This window comes from Neophocaena asiaeorientalis, unplaced genomic scaffold (assembly GCF_003031525.2).
Source record: "Neophocaena asiaeorientalis asiaeorientalis breed wild unplaced genomic scaffold, Neophocaena_asiaeorientalis_V1.1 scaffold110, whole genome shotgun sequence".
Taxonomy (NCBI): domain Eukaryota; kingdom Metazoa; phylum Chordata; class Mammalia; order Artiodactyla; family Phocoenidae; genus Neophocaena; species Neophocaena asiaeorientalis.
Window position 1 is genome coordinate 7,672,012 of NW_020175053.1, and position 12,114 is coordinate 7,684,125.

The 12,114-nt window shown below is 48.0% G+C and overlaps 1 protein-coding gene across 1 annotated transcript; it reads left to right on the forward strand.

Moving 5' to 3' along the window:
* IGLL1 (immunoglobulin lambda like polypeptide 1) lies at window positions 1-11,705 on the forward strand. Its single transcript, XM_024763933.1, has 3 exons — window positions 1-212; window positions 10,775-10,893; window positions 11,362-11,705. Exons 1-3 carry the CDS (start codon window positions 16-18, stop codon window positions 11,679-11,681), a joined length of 636 nt encoding a protein of 211 aa, XP_024619701.1. The 5' UTR covers window positions 1-15; the 3' UTR covers window positions 11,682-11,705.
* Window positions 11,706-12,114: the final 409 nt, after the last annotated feature.

Sequence of the window (12,114 nt, forward strand, 5' to 3'; positions counted from 1 at the left end):
TTGACCTGAGGGCACATGAGGCTCAGGACAGGCCAGTTGGGCTGTGAGGCCCGCAGGGGTCAGAGCTGTGTCCCCAGGCACAACTGGCCTCTAATAGTGCTGGGCCTGGCCGTGGGCGCCCATGGCCTGCTGCCCCCGACGCCAGCACCGCAGAGCACGGCCCCCCGCAAGGAAACCCCGGCAGGAAGCAGCCCTTGGAGCCTGTGGCACAGGTAAGGGGCCGAGGGAATCATGGGGGGACATGAGGGTCCCTGCAGGCAGAACTGGGAGTGGGGACAGAGAGCGGGTGAGGGGAGAGGGGCGAGAAGGGAGCATCAGCTGGAGAGGAGGGGCCTGGGCAGACGGTGGCTTTATTTGAGGGGTTGACATTTTGTCCAGTGTGGATTTGTTTGCATTAATTTTTATTTTTTTATATTGTATTAAAATATTTATCTGAATTACTGAGTTTTTTGGCGCCCCTTACATTTTGTACCCAAGACTAGCGCCTCGCCCACCTTGCTCTGGTCCTCGGGGTAGAGCAGGAACAGGGAGGCAGGGGCAGGAGGGGACAGTGGCTGCTGTCATCCTGGGATCCCTGGGGCTCCTCTTAGCTGGTGAGTCACCTCCTCGCCCTTCCCCTGGCTGGGAAGGCTCTGGTCCCTGGAGCACCAGGGCACAAGCTCTGGCTGAGGCTGTGTGGTGAGGGGACCTTCCCTGGTGTCCCCGGGTCCCCCAGCCAAGGGCCACCTCCTGCGACTGGTCCCTGGGAGCCCAAGCCCACCAGGGTGCAGGCACCTGTATGAGAGAGGCCTGGGCGAGGGGCCGTAGTCTGCCCCTGCCGCTGCTGTGAGACCCCAGCCCCCTCCTCTCTGCTTGTGGTGGGAGGTCCCTGGACAAACTGCTGAGCACCTGGGACCATTTGTGATGATCAGTGACACAGCAGCACATTCATCATGGGCACTGACCATTTAGGGGCAGAACCTCCCTCTCAGTGGCCCCACAAGGCAGGTCCCTCTGTCACCCCCAATTTACAGGGATAGAGGCCCAGAGAGGTGAGGCAACTGCCCAAGGTCACACAGCTGGTTCTGACTCCAACGCCCAAGCCTCCAGCTGTCCCCATCCCTATCCCCTAAACAGACCCGGCTGACAAGTCCGCCTCTCTGAGCCTCAGTTTCCCCCTCTGCAAAGTGAGGGGTCCTAGTTGGATGAGGGCCTTGCAGCCTGACGCCTGCCCCAGGGATGCTGGGGCCGCGGTGGTGAAGGTCTGGGACAGGAGGAGTGGAGTCTGCGGCACGAGCAGCACAGCCATGGAGGTGGGTGGGTGTCTGTGAGTGTCAGGTTGGGGCCGGCACCGCAGCGTCCGGTAGGGACTGCACAGCCAGGGCACGATGCAGGAGAACACGAGGAGAGACGGACCTCCATCAGGTCAGGCCCCAGCTCAAGGTCCAGGGAAGAGGGGCCCGGCGACAACCGCCACATGCAGCGCGCTGCCTGCAGGACAGAGGGGGCCCCACTGGGGTTGGAGTTCAGGTCAAGGGGTCCACCTGGGCAAGGCAGCACAGGCACAGAACCCTCAGGAAGCGCCTGGGGGTCTGCAGGGCTGCAGCACGTGGGTCTGAGAGAGGCTAGAGGGGCGGCCAGGCCCAGACGTGGAGGACCTGTCCTTGGAAGATAGACTTCATCTGGGGGGTCCTGGGGGATGTTTGCAAGGAAATGTGACTGGAGTTGGGTGGGTGGGAGGGAGCGGGAAATCAGAACTAGAGAGGCCTCAGGGAGGGGGGTGTTGTCACGGGCAGAGGGGACAGAGAGCTGGACAGAGTCAGGAGGTGAGAGGACCAGGAGAGGGAGGAGCCAGGATGCCCCCTTGGCTTTTTTGCTGGACAGTTAAGAGAATGCTGTGTCCTGTATTTTAACAAAATGGTCCAAGAGAAGGGATGGTCTGCAAGAAGTTGGTCTTCCCCGAGGACGTCCACTCACCCGACAGGCCGCTCAGGGTCTCAGGGTGGGCCTGAACCAAGGGGGTCATGTCCAGGCATAGGGCAGACCCATGGACCATTTTAGGAGAAATAAGATGGGGGGGGATGCCCGAGCTGGTCTTACAGATCCAGGGCGCTGACCCATGACGCGGGGGCTCCAGGCAGAGGGAGCAAGGGGTGCTGAGGAGGAGAGTTGAGGTGCACAGACCCGCAGGGAGCTTCCAGAGCCAGGGAGAGCGGGGTGCAGACCATGGGGGTCTTGTAACCCAGTCCTTTATACTGGGGTCCATGAGGAGTCATTGAGGGATCTAAGTGGGGCACTGGCAGTGTCAGGTTTGTGTTTTGGAAAAATGGCTCCAGATCAGAGACCACTGTGAGGGCAGATTAGAGAATGGAGAAGGGACGTGGAGAAGGGGCTTTGGCCAAAGCCTGTGCCTTGGGGATGGGGAGGAGGTCCACGGTAACCAGGTACCAAGATCTCCTATGAAATTGCCAAGTGTGTTTAAAGTGACGTTATCAGAGTGCTGATGGGGAGGAACGGGCACAGTCATGGACTGTCAGCGGGAGGCTGAATTTCTGGAACAAACAATTTCTGGAATAACATACCAAGACTCATAAAAACATACATTCCTTTTTATTATTATTATTTTTGCTGTACGTGGGCCTCTCACTGCCGCGGCCTCTCCTGTCGCGGAGCACAGGCTCCAGATGCGCAGGCCCAGCGGCCACGGCCCGCGGGCCCAGCCGCCCTGCGGCACACGGGATCCTCCCGGACCGGGGCACGAACCCGCGCCCCCCGCATCGGCAGGCAGACTCCCAACCACTGCGCCACCAGGGAAGCCCCATACATTCCTTTTAATCAAGCAATTCCACCTCTAGAAATTTATCTTGATGATATAATCAGAACTTCAGCTGAATACTATAAGTGTGCTCCTGGGGAAGAAGTAGAAACAACCTAAATGTCCAATGATAAGGGAAGGTAAAATAAACTGCGGTACATTCATGGTAGGGAGTATTACACAGTCATTTGATACGTTTTTTTTGACAACTGTAATGACATAATAAAGATTTTTATAAACAGGTTGCAATATGTCATACTAGCACACTGCTTTTGTTTTATTTCGATTTACAGAGTAAAATTCATCCTTCTTGGTATTAGCAGTTGGATAAATTTTAATAAAACTATAGAGTTGTGTGACCCCCACAACAATCAAGATATAGAACATTTCCACCCCCACCAAAATTTCCCTGCGCCCTCTGTGTAGTCAATCCCTTTTTCTGCCCCAACCATGGAAACCACTGATCTCTTTCTGATCCTATAATTTTGCCTTTTCGAGATATAAACGGCATCATGCAGTATGTAATCTTTTTTTAAATTAAACTTTTTATTTTGGGATAATTGTAGGTTCACATGCAGCTGTAAGAAATAATACAGAGGGCTCCCATCTACCCTTCACCTAGTTTCTCCCAATGGTAATGTCTTATAAAATAAAAAATCACAACCAGGATATTGACATGGTGCAGAACATTTCCATGGCCACAAATACTCCTTTCTAGCCATGCCCACTTCTCTCCCTCCCAAGCCCCTGCTAACTCTGGCAACTACTAATTTGGTCTTCTTTTCTAATTTTGTCCTTTCAAGATTGTTCTATAAATGGAATCATACTGCACGTACCCTTTTGGGACCGATGTTCTTTTTCTTTTTTTAAAAAATTTTTATTGGAGTATAATTGATTTACAGTGTTGTTAATGTCAGGTGGACAGCAAAGTGAATCAGTTATAGATATACATAGGTCCACCCTTTTTTAGATTCTTTTCCCTTATAGACCATTACAGAGTATTGAGTAGAGTCCCCCGTGCTACACAGTAGGTCCTTATTAGTTATTTATTTTATATTTAGTAGTGTGTATATGTCAATCCCAATCTCCCAGTTTATCTCTCCCCCCCTTTGCCCCCTGGTAACCATGTTTGTTCTCTACATCTGTGACTCTATTTCTATTTTGTAAATAGATTCATTTGTACCATTTTTTTAGATTCCACATATAAGCGATATCATACGGTATCTGTCTTTCTCTGACTTATTTCACTCAGTATGACAATCTCTAGGTCCATCCCTGTTGCTGCAAATGGCATTATTTCATTCTTTTTTACGGCTGAGTAATGTTCCATTGTATGTATGTACCACATCTTCTTTATCCATTCCTCTGTGATGGACATTTAGGTTGCTTCCATGTCCTGGCTACTGTAAATAGTGCTGCAATGAACATTGGGGTGCATGTGTCTTTTCGAATTATGGTTTTCTCTGGATATACGCCCTGGAAGTGACTGTCTTTACTCAGCATAGTTTTCTGGCTGTTCATCCAGACTGTTGGTTGTACACACTTCGTTCCTTTTTATTGCTCAATATATTCCAAGTACGTAACCATATGAGTCTGGCTTCTTTAGTTCAGTATAACACCTTTGCAATTATCCAATTAACCCCTTTATCTAGAGTTTGTTCTTTTCTATTGCTAAGTAGGATTCCATCTATGAACGTATCAGAGTTCATTAACTATTCACCAATAGAGGAACATTTGGGTTGTTTCCAGTTTTTGGCAATGATAAATAAAGACATTATATACGTTTGCATACAAGTCTTTGTTTGAACATGAGTTTTCATTCCTTGGTTAAATACCTAGCAGTAGGATTTGATTGATTAGAGGGTAAGTGTATGTTTATATAAAACTACCAAACAGCTTTCCAGAGTGGCTAAAACTTTTTACATTCCCACAAGCAATGTGTACGAGTTACAGTTGCTCTGTATTCTCCCCAGCACTCGGTACTTTCAGTGTTTTAAGAAATTGAGATAAAATTCTTTTAAAATAAAATTCATTTTTTTTTTTTTTTGGCCGAGTAGCTTGTGGGATCTTAATTCCCTGACCAGGGATCAAACCCGGCCCCCAGCAGTGAAAGCACCAAGTCCTAACAAGTGGACCACCAGGGAATTCCCAAAATTCACTATTTTAACTATTTTAAAATACACAATTCGGTGACATTTAGTGCGTTCACTATGTTTTGCGACCATCACCACTATCTTTTTCCTGAGTCTATTAATCACCCCAAAGGAAACCCCAAAGCAGTCCGTCCCTCTGCATTCCCCCAATTCCCCAGCCCCTGGCAACCAGCAATCTGCTTTCTGTCTCTATGAATCTGCCTATTCTGGGTATTTCATATAAATGAAATCATGCAATATAAGACCCTAGTGTCTGGCTTATTTCACCTAGCATCATGTTTTCAAGGTTCATCCATGTTTTAGCAGGAGTCAGTACGTCATTCCTTTTAAGGCCAAATAATATTCCTTTATGTTCTTTTTCTTTTTTTAAAAAATTTTTATTGGAGTATAATTGATTTACAGTGTTGTTAATGTCAGGTGGACAGCAAAGTGAATCAGTTATAGATATACATAGGTCCACCCTTTTTTAGATTCTTTTCCCTTATAGACCATTACAGAGTATTGAGTAGAGTCCCCCGTGCTACACAGTAGGTCCTTATTAGTTATTTATTTTATATTTAGTAGTGTGTATATGTCAATCCCAATCTCCCAGTTTATCTCTCCCCCCCTTTGCCCCCTGGTAACCATGTTTGTTCTCTACATCTGTGACTCTATTTCTATTTTGTAAATAGATTCATTTGTACCATTTTTTTAGATTCCACATATAAGCGATATCATACGGTATCTGTCTTTCTCTGACTTATTTCACTCAGTATGACAATCTCTAGGTCCATCCCTGTTGCTGCAAATGGCATTATTTCATTCTTTTTTACGGCTGAGTAATGTTCCATTGTATGTATGTACCACATCTTCTTTATCCATTCCTCTGTGATGGACATTTAGGTTGCTTCCATGTCCTGGCTACTGTAAATAGTGCTGCAATGAACATTGGGGTGCATGTGTCTTTTCGAATTATGGTTTTCTCTGGATATACGCCCTGGAAGTGACTGTCTTTACTCAGCATAGTTTTCTGGCTGTTCATCCAGACTGTTGGTTGTACACACTTCGTTCCTTTTTATTGCTCAATATATTCCAAGTACGTAACCATATGAGTCTGGCTTCTTTAGTTCAGTATAACACCTTTGCAATTATCCAATTAACCCCTTTATCTAGAGTTTGTTCTTTTCTATTGCTAAGTAGGATTCCATCTATGAACGTATCAGAGTTCATTAACTATTCACCAATAGAGGAACATTTGGGTTGTTTCCAGTTTTTGGCAATGATAAATAAAGACATTATATACGTTTGCATACAAGTCTTTGTTTGAACATGAGTTTTCATTCCTTGGTTAAATACCTAGCAGTAGGATTTGATTGATTAGAGGGTAAGTGTATGTTTATATAAAACTACCAAACAGCTTTCCAGAGTGGCTAAAACTTTTTACATTCCCACAAGCAATGTGTACGAGTTACAGTTGCTCTGTATTCTCCCCAGCACTCGGTACTTTCAGTGTTTTAAGAAATTGAGATAAAATTCTTTTAAAATAAAATTCATTTTTTTTTTTTTTTGGCCGAGTAGCTTGTGGGATCTTAATTCCCTGACCAGGGATCAAACCCGGCCCCCAGCAGTGAAAGCACCAAGTCCTAACAAGTGGACCACCAGGGAATTCCCAAAATTCACTATTTTAACTATTTTAAAATACACAATTCGGTGACATTTAGTGCGTTCACTATGTTTTGCGACCATCACCACTATCTTTTTCCTGAGTCTATTAATCACCCCAAAGGAAACCCCAAAGCAGTCCGTCCCTCTGCATTCCCCCAATTCCCCAGCCCCTGGCAACCAGCAATCTGCTTTCTGTCTCTATGAATCTGCCTATTCTGGGTATTTCATATAAATGAAATCATGCAATATAAGACCCTAGTGTCTGGCTTATTTCACCTAGCATCATGTTTTCAAGGTTCATCCATGTTTTAGCAGGAGTCAGTACGTCATTCCTTTTAAGGCCAAATAATATTCCTTTTTTTGTTTTTTAATTTATTTATGTATTTATTTTTGGCTGTGTTGGGTCTTTGTTGCTGTGTGCTGGCTTTCTTTAGTTGCAGCTAGTGGGGGCTACTCTTCATTGGGTTGCGCGGGCTTCTCATTGCGGTGGCTTCTCTTGTTGCAGAACACGGGCTCTAGAGCGCGGGCTCATTAGTTGTGGCGCACGGGCTTAGTTGCTCCGAGGCTTGTGGGATCTTCCCGGACCAGAGCTTGAATCCGTGTCCCCTGCGTTGACAGGCGGATTCTTAACCACTGCGCCACCAGGGAAGTCCCAATATTCCATTTTATGGATATACCACATTTTGTTTATCTGTTCATTAGTTAATGTGTTGTTTCCACCTTTGGGTTATTGTAAGTAGTGCTGTTATGTACATTCATGTCAAGTGTTTTTCTGAGTATCTGTCTTCAATTCTTTTGGGTAAATGCCTAACAGTGGAATTGCTGGGTCACGTGGTAGCTTTACGTTTAACTTTTGAGGTTGGCCAAACTGTTTTCCATAGTGGCTGCACCATTTTACAATCCTACCAGCAATGCTCAAGGGTTACAGTTCTCCATATCCTCACCAACACTTGTTATTTCCATTTTTTATTATTGTTATTTTTATATCCATCCCACTGGCTGTGAAGTGGTATCTCATTGTGGTTTTGATTTGCACTTCCATAATTATTAATGATGTTAAGGGTCTTTTCAAGTGCTTGTCCGTCATTTTGATATCTTCTTTAGGGAAATGTCTCAAGTCCTTTGCCCAGCTTTTAAATCAGTTGTCTTTTTGTTGCTTTGTTGAGTCATAAGATTTCTTTATATATTCTGGATACTAGACCCTTATCAGATATATGATTTTCAAATTATTTCTTCCATTCTGTGAGTTGTCGTTTCACTTTCTTGAAAATGTACCTGGAGGCACAAAAGTTTTGAATTTTGATGAAGTCCAACTTATCTATTCTTTCATTTATTGCTTGTACTTTTAGTGTCATATCTAAGAATCTGCTGCCTAACCCAAGGTCATGAAGATCTACACCTATGCTTTATTCTAAGAGATAGTTTTAGCTTTTACACTTAGGTCTTCAATCAATTTTGAGTTTTTGTGTATGGTATGAGGTAGGGGTCCAACTTCATTCTTTTGCATGTGGATGTCCAGTTGTCCCAACACCATTTGCTGAGGAGATTCTTCCTTTCTTCCTTCCTTCCTTCCTCTCTCTCTCTCTCTCTCTCTCTCTTTCTTTCCCACACCGCAGGGCTTGCAGGATCTTAGTTCCCTGAACAGGGTATCCCCTGCAGTGGAAGCATGGAGCCCTAACCACTGGACCACCAGGGAATTCCCTGTTCTTTTTCAAGACTGTTTTGCCTATGGGAGTCCTTTGCAATTCCAGGTGAATTTTAGGATCAGCTTTTCCATCTCTGTGACAATGATCACCCACTGAGATTTTGATAGGGACTGCATTGGATCTGTGGATCACTTTGGTTAGTATTGTCCTCTTTCAAATATTAACTCTTCCGATCCATGAACGCAGGACATCTTTCCATTTATTTAGGTCTTTAACTTCTTTGAACAACATTTTGCAGCTTTCAGTGTACAGTCTTTCACTTCATTGGTTAAATTTATTCTTAATCGATACCATTGCAAATGGAATTGTTTTCTTAATTTCGCTTTTTGAATTGTTCATTGCTAGTGTGTTGACCACGCACCTGCGGAATTTTATTTGCTCTGTATATAAGATCATGTCATCTGTGAATAGAGACTTTGAGTTACTGTCTAGTATCCTTTCTTTTTTAATTAATCAATTAATTTTGGCTGCACCGGGTCTTAGTTTTGGCACGTGGGATCTTCGTTGTGGCAAGCAGGATCTTTAGTAGCGGCACACAGACTTCTTAGTTGCAGCATGAGGGCTCTTAGTTGCGGCATGCATGTGGGATCTAGTTCCCTGACCAGGAAATGAACCCGGACCCCCTGCATTGGGAGCGTGGAGTCTTACCCACTGGACCACCAGGGAAGTCCCCAGTATCCTTTCATTGCACTTTTTTTTTTTTTTTTTTTGCGGTACGCAGGCCTCTCACTGTTGTGGCCTCTCCCATTGCGGAGCACAGGTTCCGGTTGCTCAGGCTCAGCGGCCATGGCTCACGGGCCCAGCTGCTCCGTGGCATGTGGGATCTTCCCGGACCGGAGCACGAACCCGTGTCCCCTGCATCGGCAGGCGGACTCTCAACCACCGTGCCACCAGGGAAGCCCTCATTGCACTTTTTAAATGCACTTCTAGATTGCTTACTTGTGTTATATATCTAATATTCTTATAATTTTAAAACAATTAAAAATTTAAAGCAAAAGATCTTATATTTGCGTCACAAAACCAACCACAGCTAACTGGGCCAGCTTAGCAGGTGGAAAGCACACTGGTCTGATCCTCTGGCAGAGATTCTTGCATCCAACGAGCCCCAACTCAATGCTGCATCTTTGTATGAGTTGGGAATTTAAATCAGCAAAGGCAAAACCTGGAACTTCTTGTGGCTTTGGAGTCTCTGAGGGTGGTTCTGTTGTTTCTTATTTTGGGCCTTCTTTTAAATTTAAGAAGGAGTATTTAGACGCAGAATCTAAGGACAAAGTTCTCTGGCCTGGGGGTGAGAGCACTCATGGTCACCTGTGACAAGGTAAAGACAGAAAAAGAACTGGAATAGGAGAAAAGTGGTCAGTCTCATGTGGAAGTGGTGAGTTAGAGTTTCCTGTTGGGCATCCAGCTGGAGATGGTCAGTAGGCAACTTAAGTGGAGATGAGGAAAGGGCTTGGAGCTGGAATAGACTCGAGCCTCATCATGTGGGCACATTGTGGGAAGATGGCAAAGAAGGAGGACCCAGGGAGGCAGTCTGGGGATCAGTAGCCATGCATGGGTCAGGGGAAAGGGAAAACAAAGAAGGAAGAAAGTGGGGGTCACAGACATCAAGGAGAACCAAGTCACTGGAAAGAGGGGCCAACCCTATGTTACATCCTGCAGAGACATTAGGTACAACAGGAACTGGAGAGGGACCTTAGACTTGACCCAGATGAGGGCCCTGCTGTCCACCACCTGAGAGATTTCAGGGAGAGATGGGGTGAGAGCCAGAAGGGCCCTGGCATGTCCCAGAATGTAAAACACTGCTTGTCAGGCAAGTGTTTGGGAGCCATTGTTGGTTGGATGGTTGGATGGAACGATGGATGGATGGATGGATGGATGGATGATGGATGGATGAATGGATGGACGGATGATGGATGGATGGATGAATGATGGATGGATGGATGGATGATAGATGATGGATGGATGGATGGAAAAACAGATGGACAGAAGGACAATGATCTGAAAGATCCAAGAAGGCTTCATGAAAGAGGAGGAACTGAACTGCGTCTCAATGAGTGGAGACAACAGGGCAGGGGGCCCCCAAATGACCTGGTGTCCACAGGCCCAGGAAGAAAGCTGCCTGGCTGGACTGTGGGAAATTATGGGGGAAGGAACACCCAGAAGCCCTAAAATGAGGCCAGAAGAGGTCAGGCAGGTCCAAGCCAGCTCAGGACTCACTCTGCCACACCACATGGCCACCCGAGGGGACTCGGCACTCAGCAGCACCATCAGCACTGAGGATTCAGTGGTCACAGGACAGCCTCAGAGTTGGGGGGACACACTGGGTGACAAGGTGTGAGTGGCTCCTTCCTCAGACAGGGGGCTGGGCATGGGGACACCCAGGAGTGCCCCAGCCTCGTGGGGGGCTGGCTGCCCAACCCCCCAACCTGAGGACACAGTCCTGCCTGCTACAGCCCTGTTCCTGTCATGCCCAGCAGTTCCCTGCTCCATCCTGGCCCCCGGGGGACAGGCCCCAGGTGCTGGCCCGGCAGGTTTTGGTCCGAGTCTCAGTTACCGTGGTACGTCTTCGGCGGCGGGACCCAGCTCACCGTCCTAGGTAAGTGGCTCTCACAGCTTTCCCAGCCTGTCCCACCCTCTGCTGTCTTGGGAAAGTCAGTTTTTTCTCTCTGGGGGCTGCTTCCCCTCTGCCCTCCCAGCTTAAGGACCGACCCCACCTTTCTCCTTGGGGCCTGGGGAGGCAGGTTGGTCTTGGGGTAACCGGCAGGAAGGACCCCAACAGCAGGAGCAGCCACCTCCAGGGTCCGATAAGGATCATAAGGAGGGAGGAGAGCTGCTTTGGTTACACACAGGGACACTGAGGCTGCACGTGGGACGGCTTGGCCAGGTCACCCGGAAGAGTGATGTGGAACAGCTTCTTGGGGGCTGTCTGCTGTCCAGGGGCTGAGTGGGAGGGGGGACCGAGAAGGCAAGCAGGGCCACCATGGGGACACTCACAGAGGCCATGATGGGGGTGAGCAACCCCGGACCCTCCCCTGCATCTCACACCCCCTCCTCTGTCACACAGGTCAGCCCAAGTCTGCACCCTCGGTCACTCTGTTCGCGCCCTCCACTGAGGAGCTCAAGGCCAACAAGGCCACCCTGGTGTGTCTCATCAACGACTTCTACCCGGGCAGCGTGACGGTGGCCTGGAAGGCAGGCAGCACCACCATCACCAGGGGCGTGGAGACCGCCCAGCCCTCGAAACAGAGCAACAGCAAGTACGCGGCCAGCAGCTACCTGGCCCTGACGGCCAGCGAGTGGGAATCTTATGAGAGTGTCAGCTGCCAGGTCACACACGATGGGAGAACCGTGGAGAAGACAGTGGCGTCCTCAGGGTGCCCTTAGGTCCCTGGACCCCCCACCCTCCGGGGCCTGGAGCCACGGGTCCCCTGGGGGGGTCTCCCCTCCCATCCTGGTCCCCCCAGCCCTTCCTCCTGCACCCAATCAACTCTCAATAGAATGTTTTCATCGCTATTCAGAAATCTCTGCTCATTTCTTTCTTTCTTTTTTTTGTCGTACGCGGGCCTCTCACTGTTGTGGCCTCTCCCGTTGCGGAGCACAGGCTCCAGACGCGCAGGCTCAGTGGCCATGGTTCACGGGCCCATGGTTCACGGGCCCAGCCGCTCCGCGGCATGTGGGATCTTCCCAGACCGGGGCACGAACCCGTGTCCCCTGCATCGACAAGCGGACTCTCAACCACTGCGCCACCAGGGAAGCCCTCTGCTCATTTCTTTTTTTTTTTTTGTCTCGTATTTAATTTGCACCCTCTCCAGAATTC

Coding starts and splice junctions, on each gene's coding strand:
- IGLL1 (XM_024763933.1), top strand. CDS start 16: ATGAGGCTCAGGACAGGCCAGTTGGGCTGTGAGGCCCGCAGGGGTCAG. Junction 213..10,774: donor CCTTGGAGCCTGTGGCACAG/GTAAGGGGCCGA, acceptor CATGCCCAGCAG/TTCCCTGCTCCATCCTGGCC. Junction 10,894..11,361: donor GACCCAGCTCACCGTCCTAG/GTAAGTGGCTCT, acceptor TCTGTCACACAG/GTCAGCCCAAGTCTGCACCC.